At 43.5% G+C, this 20,042-nt stretch overlaps 1 protein-coding gene across 11 annotated transcripts in view; it reads left to right on the top strand.

The window, feature by feature from the left end:
• DNM3 (dynamin 3) overlaps positions 1-20,042 on the top strand; it is a 332,054-nt gene that overhangs the window by 237,624 nt on the left and 74,388 nt on the right. For all 11 annotated transcript variants that reach the window (XM_059728288.1, XM_019486507.2, XM_059728290.1 and 8 more), the window contains one exon: positions 15,288-15,399. In XM_059728288.1, the coding sequence (XP_059584271.1) occupies positions 15,288-15,399 (112 nt within the window). The remainder of the gene's footprint in view (positions 1-15,287; positions 15,400-20,042) is intronic.

The raw sequence follows: 20,042 nt of genomic DNA, 5'->3' as shown, positions 1-20,042 counted from the left end.
TGACTGTCTATCTGATCAGCTGTGCTGGGACATATCCAAGCATAACTGATCCAGCCACAAAGACAACATCTGTTTATAGCTATAGAGTCTTTAGGACTTCAGAGGTAGAGCCACAGGGATGCTTACCCAAAGTACAGATATGAGCCCTCAGCCCTGTATGCAGTGTGATAATAAGGAATGATGTGATTTGTTATAGTGGTCCCAAGCTTCACTTTCCCAAACACAAAGTACTGAGCAAGTAACACCGACATCATCATGCTTTGCTTTCCCTAACAACCTCAATTTTAACCTTCTGTTTCCATTGGCTACAAGCAGTATCATAAGGTCTTGCACACAACATGGTGCCCATGAGCCATAGGTTGGGGACCATAGGGTCTAGCAGAAGATATGTGGTGTGATAACCAGGGAGGTGCATTGAGACTTGACCTAGAAAGCTGACAGTGTCACAGTGAATGCCCAGGTTGACTCTTGTATGTTTACTTACAGCCATATGTGCTGAATTTTTTTTTAACCTGTGGGTGCTTGCAGGCATACCACCCCCCCTCCCCCAACTCCTTACTTGAAACTTGGCACAAACCCATGCCAAGCCTTGTGCACGCCCAAGAGAGGCAGCGCATTACTTCATCCTGGCTCTGCAGCATCTGTAAAAATTGGGTGGTTTAGTGGGGCTTTTTTCCACTTTTATCTGATAGCTGAATGAATCAGCTTTAGCTAAAAGCACCAAAAAGCCCCACTGAAGCTCCTGATCTTTACAGACTCTGTAGAGCCAAGTTGAAGTAATGCACCACTGCTTTCAGTAAAGAGCATTTTTTTTTGTTTTTGTTTTGGGTTGTTTTTTTTTAACATCTGCTAGTGTGGCTTTGTGGGTGCTAAGCACCCAATACATTTTTTGGTGGGTGCTTGAGCCCCAGAGCACCTACAGAGCCTGTGCCTATGCTTACAGCAAGGCATATTCTGTATCACTGGGGACTCCTGGGCATCTCTCCCCTATCTAATTTCCTTTTTCATAAAGAGACAAGTAAAGTCCTAAAGAGATTTTCTATAGTGGGGGTCCCAAAACTGAACACAGTACTCCAGATATGGTCTCACCAGTGCTGAATAGAGGAGAATAATCACTTCCCTTGACCTGCTGGAAACACACCTACCAATGCAGCCCAGTATGCTGCTAGCCTTCTCAGCAACTAGGGCACACTGCTGGCTTGTATTCAGCTTGTTGTCCGCTGTAACCCCCAGGTCCTTTTCTGCAGAGCACCTGCCAAGCTAGTCAGTCCTCAGCGTGTATTGGTACATGGGATTGTTCTGTCCTAAGTGCAGGACTTTGCACTTGTCCTTGTTGAACCTCATGGGATTCCTTTTGGCCCAGTCCTCCAATTTATCTAGGTCAGTCTGAATCCTAGCCCTACCTCCGGTGTATCTACTGTTCCCCCCAGCTTGGTGTCACATTAGTGGATTATAGTAGATATTCAGTGGCCATGAACCTCACTTGGGGCTACAGCACAGGGAATACCACTAGCAGAGAGGAGGCAATATGAAAATGTATGAATTGCATCCTTTGCTGATTGCAAAGAGTGTGTGGAGATTGAATGCTGGTCTAGGAGGAATGCAGTGGGGCTCTTCTGTTAGTGCCTGCTCATTAGAACCTTAAATAAAGTGGCTGTTTTTTCTCCTTACTGACTGTGGCTAGGCATATCTGGTTAACTCCATCCAAAGCATCGGGGAGATTGGGATGGTGCCCAAAATAGGCGGGGCTAGGAGGAAGGTGCTGGATGGAAGCCAAGCTCAGGGAGTAAGCTTAGTCTGAGATATATGTTTTGTTACTATTTTTTGAGTTGCCAAGAAACCTAAGCCCCAGGAAGAGTTAGGGATTGAGGCATTTTACTGCCATGTATGTTGTTATAAATGAGGGAATGAAAATCCATTTTAAAAATCTCTATGAATTTTATCCAGAAAACCATTTTGAAGAATTGTAAACAAACAGCAAACTTCTAGATTCTATTCAATGCAAGTTCAGTTGTAATTTTAAGAAAACCCAAAGCAATGAAATTGTTTAAACACATGGATTTTCACCCTAATTTAAAGTTGTTGCTATTTGAACAGTAGTTTTGTCTCTGCTTTTTAGACCTTCCATTTATATCGCTGTTCAAAGAAGATCTTCATGCCATAAGTAGAACATAGTATTTGCAGGTAAGGGACACTGGTGTGGAGGCTTCAGTACTGTCATAACGAAACAAAAAGAGCCCTTAAGACAAAGAAGCAGTTGTGTTAAAGTCATCACAAACGCCTTTGTTGTGTTTAGCAGCAGGGAAAGGATCTAATTACATGGAGAACTGTAGACATTGTAGACTCATACCAAAGAAGTAGCATTTTCTTAATTACCTAAATGGAATAATCAAGTTTTTCTCCAATTTGCAAGCTGCTGAGTTAGTAAATTAAGCTATTTACTGAAACACACACACACAAAAAAGGGTTTTTGACCTACTGGAAGATGTAACAATCAGGATTTGTACATTTACTCTGTGTGTGTGTGTGTGTGTGTGTGTGTGTGTGTGTGTGTGTGTGTGTAGTTAGTTTAGCTGTGGACAGATTGAAACACATGCACAGTGCTCCTACTCAAGTCACGTTATTTTCTGTTGCTAGCATTACTAAACAATCATCAATGATTATATCAAACAGCTCCCTGACCAGAAATAATGGAAAAGTCTGAGTTAAATATAAAATAGAAGCTGTAGAAATGTCATTCTGGGATATTAGTGGAGTAGTTTTGTATCAGACTATTGCTACCTCGAACACTAATGATCAATAAAACATTAGTTCTATAGCTGTGTTTTACAGTTCTGTTTCAAATTTGGATTCCATCATGGTTGGGGTGTGGTTGCAATAATTTTTATATTCTCTGCTTACTTTCCCTTTTTACAGTGGATATATTGATCAATGGACTTCTGATAGCTGATTGAATCAGCTTTAGCTAAAAGCACCAAGGGACTCCTTACATGACCATGATTTATTAGATAAAGCCCTTATTCACTTTTATTTTGTAGCATCATCTAATAGAGATTCAGCTTGGCTTTTCTGGATATTAAGAGAAACTTTTCAGTCATGTGTAATTGATTTTAATTTAAATACTCATTGGAATGATTTGGAATGGCATGCCTTGATAGAAAATATTAGTCATTGTTGCTAACTCAGAGCAGATGGTTGGTTTCCTTTAAATAATCACATTTGCAAATCCTTAACTACTACATATTTCATATTTCTTTTCTTTTTTTTAAAGGAAGTGACTCTTTTTTTTAAATGCCATTATGGAATTTCAGGTGTGTGTACCATTACATTGAAGCACAATTCAAATTTAATTTATTGCATACAGCTTGCTTACAGTTGATACCATATCTAAAATATTTGTCTTGATGTTTAGATTACTTTACTTTCTCCTTTTTCCTTTTAACAGGCTGTATATATTAAACCTATATTGTATATATATTTTTTCATTTTGTTGTATGTTCCGACCAAATTGAAAATACCTAGTAAATTATTATTTTTTAAAACCATTTCATGGCAAAATTTGGGATCAACTTGCATTCAGTTACTGACTTTCATTGTCAATTGTACATTAATTGCATCATAATAGAGAGGCCCAGAAGTTTACCAAAAAAATCATATGGTAAACATTCCAGTTTTAGGCCCCAATCTGGTAACACACATGTTTATCTTTAAGTCTGTGAGTAGTTTCATTGGCTTCAGCGGGCCTACTCTGGTTAAGCTTGTGTTTGTGTTTTTGCAGGATGAGAGCCTTGGGTGGCTTATGAACATGGTCCTGCATATTTCACAGACATTCTTGCTGTATAAAAGCTAGTTATAGCTTCCATGGTATGTGTACAGGCTTATGAATGAGGATAAGTGCACCTAAATGTAATCTTAATCTGATGTTTTCTCCTATATTTTCTTTAGTACTTACATGCCACTTACAATACATCTCCACTTATCAAAATACTAGGCTCCTCATCTCCATGGTATCAAAGGAGCTTCCTTGTACACAAAATTAATATGTTGATAAGCATAAATTAAAAGAAGTGAAAAAGATATGTGTATATATAGTGGTTGCTCTTATATACCTGCCAGTTTTCCATTAGTTAAATAAATAAGGTTATCTCAATATTAAGGAACTGCTAAAAAATTATATATCTTGAGGTCTAGCTATTTAGTTTACTAAAGTAATAATTTTTGAAGGGTGACCACTGTACAGTGAAACCTACATTAGCACTGCCTCCAGTACAGTAGACAACTTTTAAAGCTATTCCCCTGTGGTTTTCAGTGCAATTTTATTCAGCTGTTAGTTAAAAACTGGAACCACAGTAACTCTTCTCTTTTTTATGGAATGTAACTTTCTCTGTGGAATGTTCCATGACTGCAGTGTTCAGGGCTGGTGTGACAGGAATCCTTCAAGTGCAGAAACTCTTAATGCCAGCAACAGTATTGCTGTCCTGGGAACTGTCTGGCACATCCCTGCCTCCTCCCATGTGCTTTCAAATACCTTTTCTATTTCCTATCCCTTCAGGGTAGCATACTTATATTAGGGAAAGAAAAAGCTACCAGCACAAGATATTTCTGGAGAATATGTTAAAACATAATACAAGAAAACTACTCTGGAGATTTTGTGGAAGGGTAAATCCTGCCAACCCAGTGCCATAAGCAACGGGGTTTTGGGAGTCTCCTGTCTGACTGGAGACAGTTGGTCAGAGAGGGGCTTTTCAATCCATGATAGCAGTGAGTATCAGTCTGAGTGGATTGTACATGGTATCACTGAACATTTTTACTATTAGTAAGAATTACAATCAGAATTATATGAGAGGCAGGATTTTTGCGGGATACCTATTTTATTGGGCCACCTGCATAGTTGAGAGAGATTTTTAGATTAGCTTTGGGGCACCCTTCCTCATATCTCAAAAAGAAGTAGGCACAGTTTGGCCTTTGAGACCTGAAGAAGGGCACCTTGTACCTGAATGCTTGCCTCTTGTGTATTTCCAGAACCCCCATGGCTACAACATCACCCCACCAGTTTTAGAATGATAGATATGGATATTTTATGTTAAACAGTAAGCAGTTCTCTTTCATCTGTACTGTTCACTTTGCTGTATTGAAAAGTCCATCACCACTGTTGAAAATTGTGAGAATTTTGTAACTTTTTTATGAATGGCATCCATGCTGCAGTTTCTTCCACCATCTTGCATATTGGTACCCACTTGGGTTGAAAGAGTTAACTCCTGCTCCAGGCTGGAGGGGTGAGGCACTGACTTCAATTAATTTATTTGATGTGATTGGCATGTTTTTGGCTTTGGGAAACTTCATTCCCTATTGAATCAGAAACTGGAAGTTTGCAAAACTACAGGAATGCTGGAGTAAGATCGGGGTGGGCAATTATTTGGGCCTGTGGGCCACATAGGGAGTTTTGGGGATCTGTCACAGGCTGGGTCAGCACCCCATTCCTCCCCCCTGTGCAACAGCTCACCAAACCTTCCTATGTGGGACAGGGCCACAGGCAGCAGCTTCAGCTGGGGCCCCCACTGCCAGCAGCACCATGTCTGGGCCACCCTTTACCCCAAAGAGGGGCTCACGCAGATGCCTTGATCCCCAGTGGGAACCTGCCAGCTGGGTCTACAGCTCATGGTAACACCCACCTGCTGCTGCTTCCAGCATGCAGAATTGGAACTGGTGTAAACTGTGGGAATTGCTATAGGCGTGGGGCAGGAGAGGGAGGGAGAGACAGACAGGGAGAGGCACCCTGTCCAGCTCCTGCCTATGATGAATGGCAGCAGCCATTGCTGGGCACCAGGAAAAAGCAGGATCTGGCGGTGGGCACGCTTGCCACTGCCAGGGCCCTTCTGGCTGCAGCCGTCCAGAGCTTGCTCTAGACCTACCTGGTGGCTCCTCCCCACTACCACTGCTGCCATCAGCACTACTTCCTGGCTCTGGGTGGCTGCAGCCAGATGGGCCCCAGCAACAGCAAGCACACCTGCTGCCAAGTCCAGCTTTTTCCCGGCACCCAGCACTGGCCACTGACGCTGATTGAGGGCAAAGCTGTTTCTCTCTGTCTCTGTCTCTCCATCCTCTTCCCTCCCCATCCAAATCATCCTGCATCTACAGTACATCTTGACAGCTTATATCAGCTCCCTCCCTGTGCACCAGAAGCAGCACTGGGCAGACAATGGCTTCAGCTCTGGACACACCCAGCAGGTTTCCGCTGGGGATTGTGGCGTCCACCTGGGTCTGCAGGTGACACTGCTGCATCAGTGCATCAGCTATGGTCCCAGGCAGTTGACCTGATCCCCAGCAGGAACCTGCTGGCAGCATCCATAGCTGATGCCAGCACATGGCCAGTGCTGCTTCCAGCACGCAAGGTAGGAGCTGGTATAAGCTACAGACAGGGCCAGGATGTGCCCACCCACCAGCTCCTCATGGCCCAGATCCCATGACTTTGGGGCTGCCAGCCTGTGGGTGACTTGTGCCTCTACCGTTTAAGCTATGTGGGGTTCTGAATGTCCCTGGTCTGGAGATCTGAAAAGAGGATTTTTACCCAGTACACTATCCATAGAGAAACAGAATTACAAAATCAAGGTGGGTAGGTGTTCCATGTTTGTTCTGTTGCAGGTTTATTGATCTGCAAACATGTGTTTTGGCCTGGCTTCATTTTCATCCCATAGAGCAGAAGGGGAGAATCAGCTCTGACAAACTAATAACTTTGTTTCAGTGCTGCCTTTATTAGGTGCAAATTGACTTCTCTACAGTTAGAAAACTTAAGCTACATAGCACTACATCAGACATCAGAGCAAATGGGTAGGGTATTTCAGGGAGCTGTACTCAGAGGGGACGTTTCTAGTTGCCTTCAAACCATGCCATGGAGGAGATGACCCAGAGAGTAGGTGATCCATAGATTTGCAGTCCAAAAGAGAAGAAAAATTGATGCACCCTACTTCAAGTGGGACATCTACTTGGTGGGACAAGATGTCCAATGATGAAGTCCCACCACATGCTAATGGCACATCTATTGAGGCATTAATAATGAAGGCCCATTCCCAAGTAACTCTTGTACAGTGAACTGAACAGGAAAAGGGTGCATATAGTTGCTCAAGAAAACCCTTCAAGGGCAACTTAGAGGAACACTTAATTGAGTGCAATCTCTTTTGAGCTAATTTTTTTGAGCTTTTGGTTGAAAAGAGGTGGCATCAGAGTGCCAAAGTGTATATAGGACTTTTTTGAACAGCCATAGTGTGCCCTTGGGCAGGGAAATACGCAAGTGAAGGATGCAGTAACAAACTGGTTCATGTGTTGAATTAACTCCCAGTGATGACACAATGCTTATATTCTGAACTGACATTCTGCCTGGCCTTCCCAGTAGTATGTGAAGGGTGAAAAATACTTACTTCTGATAAACCTTTCTGAAAGTCAAAAGGATGGGCTGGGTCCAAATCAACTCTCTAGGCTTTGAATCAGGACTTAGGAAGAACTTTAGGTGTCTAAGTCACAAAGAGAATTCAATAGCCACAAAACAGTTTCATTAAGAAACTTTTTAGATTCATTAGGAAACTTTTTTTGGCCAGAAAAGGCCCTTATGTACCTGAGTCTCCAATTCCATAGGCAGGGACAGAGCATTAAGCCTGTGCAAAGCAGCTACTATTCACTTCAGATTCAGCTGATTCAGGGGACAGTGATTCGATGCCATGATTCGAATCACTGTCCCGAATCAATTTGGCCAAATCTGATTCCGAGATTCGGCTGCTGCCGAATCTCCGAGTCACATAGGCCCCATCCCCCATCCGCTCTGCCAGCCCCAGTAATGGCTATCCCGCACACCCTAGCTCCTGGCTCTTTGAAGAAAAAAAGTCCCCACTCACTGGCTCCTGCCTGGCGGGGGGGCGATCCCCACTATCCCCCACTGCCCCATGCCATGTGGGGGGCTCTGCCATGAGCCCCCTCACCCCCCGCCCACTGTCCCAGCCCCCCCTCCCCATGGCTGTCCCGCCTGCCCCAGCTCCCAGCCCTTTAAAAACCCCAAAAAAACCCAGACTCACCGCTCCTGCCCAGCAGGGGGCAATCCCCACTGCCCCCCACTGTCCTGTGCTTCCACTGTCCCCAGAAGCCCTGAGGCCACTGCGGCAGCCAGTGAGTGGGGGCTTTTGCTTTTTTTTTTAAGGGCTGGGAGCTGGGGCAGGCAGGGCAGCCATGGGGGGCTTTTGGCAGAGCCCCCCATGCAGTGGGGGGCAGCAGGGATCTCCCCCCCTGCCAGGCACCAGTCATTGAGTGGGGGCTTTTGTTTTAAACAACTGGGAGCTGCGGCGGGTGGGTCAACCATGGGAGAGCGGGCACGGATTCGGGGTATTCAGGGGAGCTGGGAGAGCAGGCAGGGGATGGGGCCTAGCAGGGGTCCTCTTTCCCTTCCTCCAGCCTCCCCTCCCCCGCCCCTACCTACCAGCATGGAGTCCAGGTCCAGCTCCCTGCGGCAGCGAGCAGGGACTGCCCAAATCGCCAAAGCTCTCCAAATCTTTTCTGAATCAATTTGGAGAGCTTCGAATCTATTTGGACCTTTTCATTGGTCCCATGATTCGATTCAGATTTGGAGATTTGGCCACTGAATCGGCCCGACTCTCATCTGAATTGAATCAGCACCCAAAGCTTCATACAGCCTTAAAGAGCATGCCTAGCTACTGATGCTGAGAACATGCAGCTGAATACAAAATAGGGGTGGTACTCAACTTTTGCCCAGAGTAGTTGCCCAGGAAATTATGGACCTGGCTCCTAGGCCCTTTTCAGTGTAAGAAGACTCAAATCCACATATCAGGAGTGTCCTACACTTATGGCTTGGCCTGGTTAGGGGCCCTTTTAGCTCCTGTTGAAGGTGGTCAACTGGGAAGTCAGAAGTGGAAGATTCAATCCACAAACATGAAGGATTGCCATTCCATAGACTTGTAGTTTTGGCATTCTTGGGAGGGTGGATTTCTGGGTTCCAGTCCAGCTTCCATGATTATTTCTTTTTTTAAGCAATGACTGTCTGTTGCAAAATGCATGAACAGTCCTGGCAGCAGGAGCCAGAACCCACAATTCTCCACTCTCAGGAGGGTGGTCCTCCTTATTGAGCTATAGTCATACTCCCTTTTGCTGGCCCCCAGAACTCCTTATAAATGAGCAGTCTGAATCCTGAGATGGTGAAAGCACCTGCCTTACAGCCCTGAGTCAGATGCCTAAGCTCTGTGAAGTAGTGTGGGAGTTCATACCAGATATACCCTTGCAACTAGCATTTCCTATTGGCTAACTGGATTGGCCTGGGAATTCACACCTGTTGTATAGAAAGTATAGATGTCTACCCTGTGTATCTGAATCATCTTCCTGGGGCAGTGCACCTAAATTTTAGGCATTGTGATATCTAAGTGGAGGTACATACAAGATGGATGTGGATTTGGCCTGATATTCCTAGTCTAATATATTTAAATCCAAATTATTTATTTAAACACAAAGTTACTGAAGGGAGACTGTAACAAGACTGCTTGTGTGGAGTGCATGCATATTGAATGTTTCAATTTCCCTTTCCCTGCTTCTTCATACTGTCTGCAGCAAACTGACAGGCACTACATTCATTGCAAACCAGGTCATTTCTCACACCTCTCTCTGTCCCCTCTTGGACACTGACAGATTGCTGCCTTTGAAGCAAGCAAGCCATCAGGGAGTTTATCAGCCCATCAAGAAAACAAAGACCCTCATTAGCTCAAACTCTTCTTAAATAGCTTTTTGCAAGGAAGGAATGGAAGGACATTACCAGCTAACCTGCTGATTAGTTCCAGAAAGTGCTAAGTGGACACTGTCCTGTCTACCTTTTTTCTAGTGAAATTGGAGAGACACACACACACAGACACCTCAGCATTAGCTAGCATGGGGGTAGCATGGCCAGATGCCAGCTGGGGTCTGTGCTGCTGGGGTCCCTGCTATGGGAGAGGGGAATCCCTGCTTGAGCAGCAAGCGAGGGAAAGGTGGGGCAGGGGGAAGCCAGACAGACACTGCTGTCTCCTGGCTGCAGTCACCCACCCCCTTCTCAGCTAGTCAGAGCTCCAGCCAGGGAGGAGAGGGGTGGGGACAGCCCTGCTCTCTGGAGCAGACAGCCCAGCCCAGTGCTGAAAAGTATGCTGGATTGCTGGGGGACTCTGATTTAACTTAAACCAGGAAGGGGTCTGGGACAGAAGGTCAATAAACTGATTTAATCTAAATCAGTTAAGTCTGATACTACATTCAACCAGGTTTATCTTAAACCAGTTTTGACTATTTTGAAACTAGTTTATGTGCACTGAATTTGTGTTCTTTTACAGGTTTAAGCCAGTTTCTGATCACATAAAGCAGTTTATATATAACTTCTGTCCCTAGCCCTTCACTCTAAAGTGATTTGTATTACTTTAATTTACAATAATTTAATTATGGGCTCATTTTTGTCTTTGTTAAATTAGGTAGGATATTATATTAAATTAATGAAACTTTACAAGAGGAAATAGCATAAACAATTGTGGTATGTATACCTGTAGTTTTATACACAGTTTCCCTTTGTTAATATTTCAAGCACATTAAATATTTAAATGAGTTGCCATAGGATAACTTGAAAAAATAAAGTTCTATTCCTTGGCAATTTCACTTAAGTTATCTATATTTCTTTTTCGGTATTTTTAAAGCTATTGTATGCAACCAAGATTTTTATCACTCGGAGTTCATCTATTCTTGTTTCCTGCCTCCCTACCTGAAGTCATTGTTATGGGCTTATGATGTCAGAATTGGTTGATGTAAGCAGGACAGTGATAACATAGCCGTGATGTATCCTATGTGGAATAAGTGGATGATGCATAAAGACTATCTAGTTTCTGTGCAAATATCAATAGTAATTTTAAAAAGTGAAAGGGAGCAGATCACAGAAAACTGTGAATGGGTTTCAGTAAGGTTTTCCATCAAACACCATTGGACCCTTAATGAATGAAACCTGTTAGTTTGTTAGTTAGTTGTGTTTTTGTTTGTTTGTTTTTTTTGGGGGGGGGTTTAAAGATTTCGTTAGCTACAGAAAAACAGAAAAAAACTCTTTTTAAAGGTTATTTTTACTTCATTTGTTTGCAAAAACCTTTCTCAGTTTTATGTTTGTGGAAAAAGAGGTGTCCAGTGATTCAAGTGTTAATGTGAGACTCAAGAAAACCTGGGCTGATTTCCTTGCTCCGTCAAGTTTCCTCGCAAACTTCCTGTGCGACTTTGAACATGTCATTTAACACTTCTGGGTCGTGGTTACCTAAATGTCTAAAAAGAATAAAGCAGAGCTCTCTTACAGTGGTACTGTGAGGAGAAATGCATTAAAGGTTGAGGCACTGAAATACCATAGTGGCAGGGGCTATATGTGTCTTACAGATGTATAGTATTCTGTCAGTGCTTCTAGGATACAAAGTCACTGTCACAGTGGGGATAGAATGTAGAAGTCCTGCCTATATCTTGTTCTAGGCAGTGGGTTACACTCCTTTTTCACTCGTTGCTTAAGATTCATTGTGGTTTTTATATGAAAAGTCATAATTTTCACTATAGGATTATAATACTTTGGCATCATTATCCTGAAAGATATTTTTCACTAGCTAGGATTGTATTTCACTGAAAGAGCAAAAATCTTAGTGATCCTTGCCATCTAAGTTTTATAGCTTTTTATTTTGTATCACTGCTTCTCTGCCTTCTTGGGTTCCAGTTGCCTCTAGTATTTCAGCATATTTTCCATAGTTGTAGCAGCCTAGTAGTTGTAACAGCCTAATTAATTTACCTAAGAAATAGTTCAATATAAAAGGTTTCCTGATAACAAATTAAAGTAATTACTATGCAACTGCTCAGTTTTGGTTTCCCTTATCATGGCATTCTTGTATTTGCTTTACAATCTACATCTTGGCTCAGACTTCCGAAACACTGGATGCATCTACACATGCATTTACTCCAGCCTAGATTTACTTTGGTGTAAACTAATCTGGATTAAGGGTTTTTAGGCAAGCATCTACCCATATGGGGATTAGGGAGAAGATTTGCACCCAGTTCCCTGCAGCGGGCCTCTGCTGTCAACAGGGGGAGCTCCAGGGTCCCACTGGGTGTTAGCCCAGAGACAGCTGTCTCCTGGCCCCGGTGGGCTGCCTGCAATAGGTAGGTGCTGGCCCTGGCTCCCCGATAAGGGACATGGGACTTGGAAAAAAGCTGCAGGGGAGAGGCAGGCCCCAACCCCCTGCCCCAATCCACCAGTGGGGCAGCTAGTTTGCTGCTAGCTGCCCCACTGGCAGATTGGGACAGGGCACTGGGACCTACCCTACCCCTGCAGCTTGTTGCAAGCCCTGTGCCTTGATTACCGAAGCAGAAGTTTTGCATCTACCTGTTGCCAGGGCAGTGGGACATAGTCCCTACCCAGGCTCCTGTGGCAGAGCCGCCCCACCAGCAGCAGGCAGCTTCTGGGGGCAGGGAGCTATCTTCTGCCCCCTGGTAGACGGCTGACCAGGAGCAGATTTTGCTTTCAGCCAAGCATCTACACAAGTGCTATGGTGCAGTTACTAATCCCAAGTAAATTTGCTACTTGCATTTGCAGGTAGCAAATTTACTTGGGATTAGGGAGGTTTACTGTGAAGTAAGTATGCGCACATGTAGATGCACATGTGTACTTTGCAGTAAACTATGCTAATGCGAAGTTAAGTGTCTCTTGTAGATGTGCCCACTGTAGATTAAATAAGATTCAAATATCTTTGTCACCTGTTTAAGGCAACTGTGATTTCTGTAAATATCTAAGGAAAACATATAGCTTGACATCTTGGCTAAGTACAGACAGTCAAAAAGGCCAAGGCTGAATCAGTTCAATCTTCACAGATTAATTTAAACTGTGTAGATTGAATCAATAAACAAGTGAACAGACATTCACTTTTGATTCCAGAAATGCAGTCACATGCCCGCAGTGGCCCAGGGCAGAATTGGGGGTTGCTTGAAAGTGCGTATCTTCTCAGCTGGAATAGACAGCTTGGGCCAAGGCTAGCCCACTCACCCCACAAGGGAGAGGGGGTGTGTGGGGAGGTGCAAAGAATCCTGGGATGCTCGGGGACTGTCAGTTAACTTGAATCTGGAGGGGATCTGGGACAGAAGTTCAATAAACCAATTTAATCTAAATCAGTTAAGTCTGATACTACATCCATCCAGGTTTATCTTAAACCAGTTTTGGCCATTTTGAAAGTGGTTTATGTGCACTGAACTTCTGTTGTGTTACAGATTTAAACTGGTTTCTGATCACTTATACCGGTTTATATGTAATTTCTGTCCCTAGTCCTTGTGCCCAATGAAATCAGTGGGAGTTTAGCCATTACTACATTGAAGCCAGGATTTCATTTATGTCATGAGATTCTAATGAAATATATACACCTAATGATAATGTAATGTATGCTAATATGCAAAGGGCATGTTTCACCACAGTGGATATATTGATATGTGCCCTTAAAGCAATGTGATAAACTCCGGTGCAGTTTGTGCTGAAGTCAGCTGCACACTCATCGGGGACTGCAGCAGTTTGATCTGGGGCAGAGCAACCCCGGGCTGGCAGGGAGTCTGGGGGGTCAGACCCTGACTCTGGGGGGTCTGACACTGGTGTTGGAGCTGGCTGGGGCTGAGGGTGCTAAAATGTGGGGCTAGGTGGCAGGAAGACCCCACATTTTAGCACCCTTGTGCCCCAGCCAGCCCTTGTCACCGTCTACATATGCATTTCAGTGCACATAATTACTCCTCCTTAGGATGGTACTGTCCCTGAGAGTACCATCTTACAGTGGAGTTAATACATTTACTGCGCACTAATAGTAGCTCATGTGTAGATAGTGACGCTTTACTGCAGAGCTGATTAGTCAACTCTGTAATAAATCGCATGTGTAGACGGACCCAGTATGTGCTAAACGGACCAGTACAAAGGACTGGGTGTCAGTGCCTTCTCTTTTGTGAGACATAATAGTAGTTTATTGCTAAATGTACAGGTTTTATACCTATCCATTTCCTTGTGCTGCATTGAAAACCCAGTTTTAGGAAGTACTTTTTTGCCACATGATATTCTTATTGGCATGGGAGAGAAACACTTGCAATGGAGAGTTGCATCAAGTTTATCTCACCTCAGCTGTGAGAGAAGTGAAAATTTCAGAATCCCATAAATGCTAGAGAAAGTGGTCTAACCTGTGTTAATAATGGAATTGATTTTGGTTGTATAATGCAATTTTTCCCCCCAAAAATGTTAGCACACATTTCTGAATGCAGTGCTTCTAATGCAGCATGCCTTTAGAGTCCTCCTTGTTGCAGTGTGTGAAAATTAACATGATTTTGTTTTTTGTGGTCCTTTCCCCCAAACTGTTTTATTGCTCCTAAGAAAACAGTTGCATTGCAATGGAAAATCTATTCTTGGGTATCTGTTAAGATCTAGCAAAGTGTGGGTCTATAACTTTTCTCAACTAAGCTTTTGCCTTTCCTAAAAAGACTGTTGGCTGACAAATTTACAGCAATCTGTTCTGTATATAGATTTTAAGTTTGGTAACTAATGGCTAAAGCATAAAGGGAAAAATCTGTTCTATTTACTGGAGGATTTACAAGTACCACCTCCCTACATATCGTGTGTTTTCCCTTCTTTCTCTTTTCTTCCATTAAGTTATTCCCTAAATGCAATGATAGCACCTTGTTACTAAGAGAATTACATGCAGTAGGTGTTGGATGGGTCTTTTTATTGCTGTGGAATCCAGCTGAGTTTTTAAAAAAACTGATTAAGTTGTCATTCTTTTCCTATTTCATTTTCTTTTACTGAAGTTGTTCAAAAGCTAAATCTAAATAGATATCACACTGACAAAATGTATAGTGGTTTTCATTCGCCTCAACTGTCAGTTACAAGATACACAGCTCTGTTGGCAGTTCCTCTGTGACTCTTTTCCCTCAGCATCACAGCAGTATTATTTTTCCCTAAATGTGCCCCAGTGTTTAACAAATGGGTGGAAAGCCTGATTTTGAAGGCAGTTACATGGTGCATCCAGGCCAGTATCTTTTGGTGAGATGTGGTGTGGAATTTTGTTTAATGTTTTTAGGTACTCCATGTAATCTTCAGAGAAGCACTGCATGTTTGACTGTCATTTACTCCACTGTTGAAAAAACTACCTAATAATTGCAGATCCCATGGGATTTTCTATTTGACATGCTGTAGACTTGATGCAGCAAAGTAAAGTTCAAGTTTTACAGTGTGATGTTCTATGTTCTAGGAATGTTTACAAGGATTACCGTTTCCTTGAGCTAGCCTGCGACTCCCAGGAGGAGGTGGATAGCTGGAAGGCATCTCTACTGCGAGCTGGTGTCTACCCAGATAAATCCTCAGTAAGTCAAACAGCTTGCTAGTTTTTTCAGTAGCTGTACTAGCTAGGACTTGGAAAAAATCTTTCTCTCTCTCTCTCTCTTTCTCTCGCTCTCATTTTTCTGGGAAGAGATTTATTTTTAAGCTCTGTCTGTAGATGTCTAGAAAGATTATGTATTTTTGCATTGCTATAATTGAGCTCACATCTATGGCTTTTTTTAAAGGTCCCTCATCAAATAAATTAATGTAAAATTACATTCTGAGTTAAGTCATGACAAATAAACCCTCTGGCTGGAAGAGAAATAATTTTATTACTTAAAAAAAGAATCCTTAAAGACCTGAATAATGGAAGTGATGCTCTGTTTTGGGTGCTTCCTCAACTTCATCATATCTATTCATATTTTTTTGAGATAAAGTATGGTTTGAAGAATGTATTTTTGCATATTCCTATTCTAGAACTGAAGGAGGCATACCAATCTATCATGTGATTTTATTTCACTACTTTACTGCCTGTTTCAGTATCTGAGGCAAATACCAACTAAGCCTTTTCACGTACAGCTTTAATAAGATTAAGAAAAATATTAAACCAAAAAAAACATATCAATTGGACACACAATACAGAAAGCCAGAAATGAGTTTGTCAAACTGCCCCTTCACATTTTAATGGCCTCTCTCTGTTTTGCTGTTATTATTTATACCTGGTTCTGGCAGAGTTTGGTCCAGTTTCTAAGGTGACCTCATTGCATGAGTCTGTGTAAGCTTCTAGTTCACTAAGTTTCTGGTAGCATTGGAGCCATGCTAGTTCAGGTTCCAATACTAGTGCAGAGTCCTGGTACAGGATGCCATTGTTGGTTAAAGAACCATGAGACCTGTGCCTATTTTCTTTTACAAATATGATTTCCATTATAAGAGGCCTGTAGTATCTAGGACAGATCTATAGTAGCCCCTAGTTCCCCCTACCATGATGAAACTCCCAAAGAACTGGGTCAGTGGGAAAATTTTCTCCCTTTCGTTTTGTATTTATAGTATGCTTTCAAACTGTGATACTTGGCAGTTTTGCAGCAAAGATCTATGTTATTTTTCTGCTTTTTTCTAGTACTTGTAACACCTCCCAATTTAGTATTAACTGCAGGTTTAGGGGAAGGACAGAGGCACTTTGGTATCTAGTAGGGGTATATGAAACAGGCCATATTTGATTCAGATTCGACCTGAATCGGGGACAGTGATTTGATTAGTTAATTCAGATCACTGTCCCGATTCAATTTGACCGAATCTGAAGATTCAATGCTGATTCAGAGAATCAGTGATATAGACATAGCTTTAAATGTTTTTTCTACATACCTCTAAGTACCAGGCGTGGCTCGTGAATGCTGCAGTGGTGGGGTGGATGGAGCGTCCCACAGGAGTGCAGGACCTGCCCCCCCCCCCCCCGCCTTTCCGGTCCACTTCCGGGTCCACCACCAAGTGCATGGGGGACCCCCCCTGCATCCCCCTGACTTGGCACTCAGCCATGGGGGGACCCTGAGTGCCCCCTCCCCCAGACTCAGGAGGCACTCTGCCAAGCTGGGGGGGCGGAGGTCCCCTGCACGCTCCCCAGCGGACCTGGAAGTGGACCAGAAGTGCTTCTGGTCCACTTCCAGATCTGCTGTCAAGCGTGCTGGCCCCCCCCTCCCCTCCGTGCTCCCATGGGACACTCCATCTGCCCCAGAATCTCAGCATTCACAAGCCACCTAGTACCTTGGGGTATGTAGAAAAAGGCATTTAAAGCTGTCTATGTCCGAATCTCTCTGAATTGATTTGGAGGGTTCCAATTCGATTCAGAGACATTAAAGGATCTCCTGATTTGATTCAGATTTGGGCACTAAATCAGGCCGAATCTCCACCGAATCATGTCAGTGACTGAAGCTTCACACAGCCCTAGTATCTAGCTGCCCTTTGGCCTTTGAAAGTCTTCCCATAATATACAGTTTAAACCTTCGTCATAACTCTTTCACTCTAATGCATATTGTTAGTGTAGTATGAATGCATGGTTTCACATCAAGGGGCCCTCGCATCAAACTGCTCAGCAGTGCAGTCATTTCATGATAGTTACTCCTACAGCCAGCTTCCATTCCTCCCTCCGACCACTCAGTGCTCAGAGCATCTTCTTCATTATACTCCATATAACATCTCCTTCCTCACTGCTACCAGTCTTCATCTGACATGTCTCTGCTTTTCAGTCAAGGTTCTTTGAGTAGATGTGTATCTTTTATTAGACCAACTGAATGTAATTATACCTTTAGGTTGGCAGGCCCGGATGAGCTCCATCCGAGGGTACTGAAGGCACTGGCCGACATCATTGCAGAGCCACTGGCGGGAATATTCGAACGCTCGTGGCGCACGGGCCAAGTCCCGGAGGACTGGAAAAGGGCTAACGTGGTCCCCATTTTCAAAAAGGGGAGGAAGGAGGACCTGGGCAACTATAGGCCAGTCAGTCTCACCTCCATCCTTGGTAAAGTCTTTGAAAAAATTATCAAGGCTCACATTTGTAAGAGCCCGGCAGGGCAAATTATGCTGAGGGGAAACCAGCACGGGTTTGTGGCGGGCAGATCGTGCCTGACCAATCTAGTCTCTTTCTATGACCAGGTTACGAAACACCTGGACACGGGAGGAGGGGTGGATGTCGTATACTTAGACTTCAGGAAGGCCTTCGATACGGTATCCCACCCCATACTGGTGAACAAGTTAAGAGGCTGTGACGTGGATGACTACACAGTCCGGTGGGTGAACTGGCTAGAGGGCCGCACCCAGAGAGTCGTGGTGGATGGGTCGGTCTCGACCTGGAAGGGTGTGGATAGTGGGGTCCCGCAGGGCTCAGTCCTTGGACTGATGCTCTTTAATGTCTTCATCAGTGACTTGGACGAGGGAGTCAAATGTACTCTGTCCAAGTTTGCAGATGACACAAAGCTATGGGGAGAAGTGGACACACCAGAGGGCAGGGAACAGCTGCAGGCAGACCTGGATAGGTTGGACAAGTGGGCAGAAAACAACAGGATGCAGTTCAACAAGGAGAAATGCAAAGTGCTGCACCTAGGGAGGAAAAATGTCCAGCACACCTACAGCCTAGGGAATGACCTGCTGGGTGGCACAGAGGTGGAAAGGGATCTTGGAGTCCTAGTGGACTCCAAGATGAATATGAGCCGGCAGTGTGACGAAGCCATCAAAAAAGCCAATGGCACTTTATCGTGCATCAGCAGATGCATGACGAATAGGTCCAAGGAGGTGATACTTCCCCTCTATCGGGCGCTGGTCAGACCGCAGTTGGAGTACTGCGTGCAATTCTGGGCGCCACACTTCAAGAAGGATGCGGATAACCTGGAGAGGGTCCAGAGAAGGGCAACTCGTATGGTCAAGGGCCTGCAGACCAAGCCCTACGAGGAGAGACTAGAGAAACTGGACCTTTTCAGCCTCCGCAAGAGAAGGTTGAGAGGCGACCTTGTGGCTGCCTATAAGTTCATCACGGGGGCAAAGAATGGAATTGGTGAGGTTTTACTCACCAACGCACCCCCGGGGGTTACAAGAAATAATGGCCACAAGCTAGCAGAGAGCAGATTTAGATTGGACATTAGGAAGAACTTCTTCACAGTTCGAGTGGCCAAGGTCTGGAACGGGCTCCCAAGGGAGGTGGTGCTCTCCCCTACCCTGGGGGTCTTCAAGAGGAGGTTAGATGAGTATCTAGCTGGGGTCATCTAGACCCAGCACTCTTTCCTGCTTATGCAGGGGATCGGACTCGATGATCTATTGAGGTTCCTTCCGACCCTAACATCTATGAATCTATGAATCTGACCTCCTCATTCTATGTAGTATTGCACCCATGAATAGCTTTTTCATCATACCAAGCTTACAGACTCCCAGAGAAGCATCACTTACCTGATTATTACTTTTCTATCCCCCTAGCTGAGTACACAGGTAAGATTTTTTTTTAATTGGTTATAGTTGTTGTTATTTGAGATATCTATCTGCATCTATTTATCTAATACGTTGGATGTTCATTCCTGTCCTGTTTTATTTTGTTTAGATTTTTGTTCTTGTTTTTGTTGCCCTTGTAAGATTTTAAGTCCTTCAGGACAAAGGCGATACTTTATTCCATATCTGGGTAATGTCTAAAAGCTATGGGATGCATCATAGTTTAAGTAGTTAAAAATTCAAATTGGAAGCACATGCTACAGTTTCTATAGTAAAAGACAATTTATTTTCCTAATTCATACTTATCTTCCAAAGGTATAGTTTCCAGCATAAATATACTTTTAAATATATAGAATACTTACAATTACAAAATAAATATTTATGGTCTGTGTTGTGCAGCGGTTCAGACAAGAAGATCATAGTGGTTATTTCTGGCCTAAATTTATGATTTTACAAAAAGTTACTATGCCAGTCAGTAATATATGAGATACCACAGTTATGTCTTAGCCAAAATATAGGGAAGTTTCTGTAATATAATGATGTTATAATTATTGGTAGTTGTTGGCTTTGCAATGGTGACAGCTTATGCACTGTTTAATCTGTTTGCATCTATTAGGTGTATTTAAAACATTGTAAATATATGGACATGTATATTTTCTATTACAGGTCAGTCGCATCATACGCTCATTTAACTTGCGCGAATTCAACTATACGTGGGGTA

The sequence above is a fragment of the Alligator mississippiensis genome, chromosome 5 (assembly GCF_030867095.1).
Source record: "Alligator mississippiensis isolate rAllMis1 chromosome 5, rAllMis1, whole genome shotgun sequence".
In the NCBI taxonomy this organism is placed as follows: domain Eukaryota; kingdom Metazoa; phylum Chordata; order Crocodylia; family Alligatoridae; genus Alligator; species Alligator mississippiensis.
This window is presented reverse-complemented; position numbering and strand designations above follow the sequence as displayed.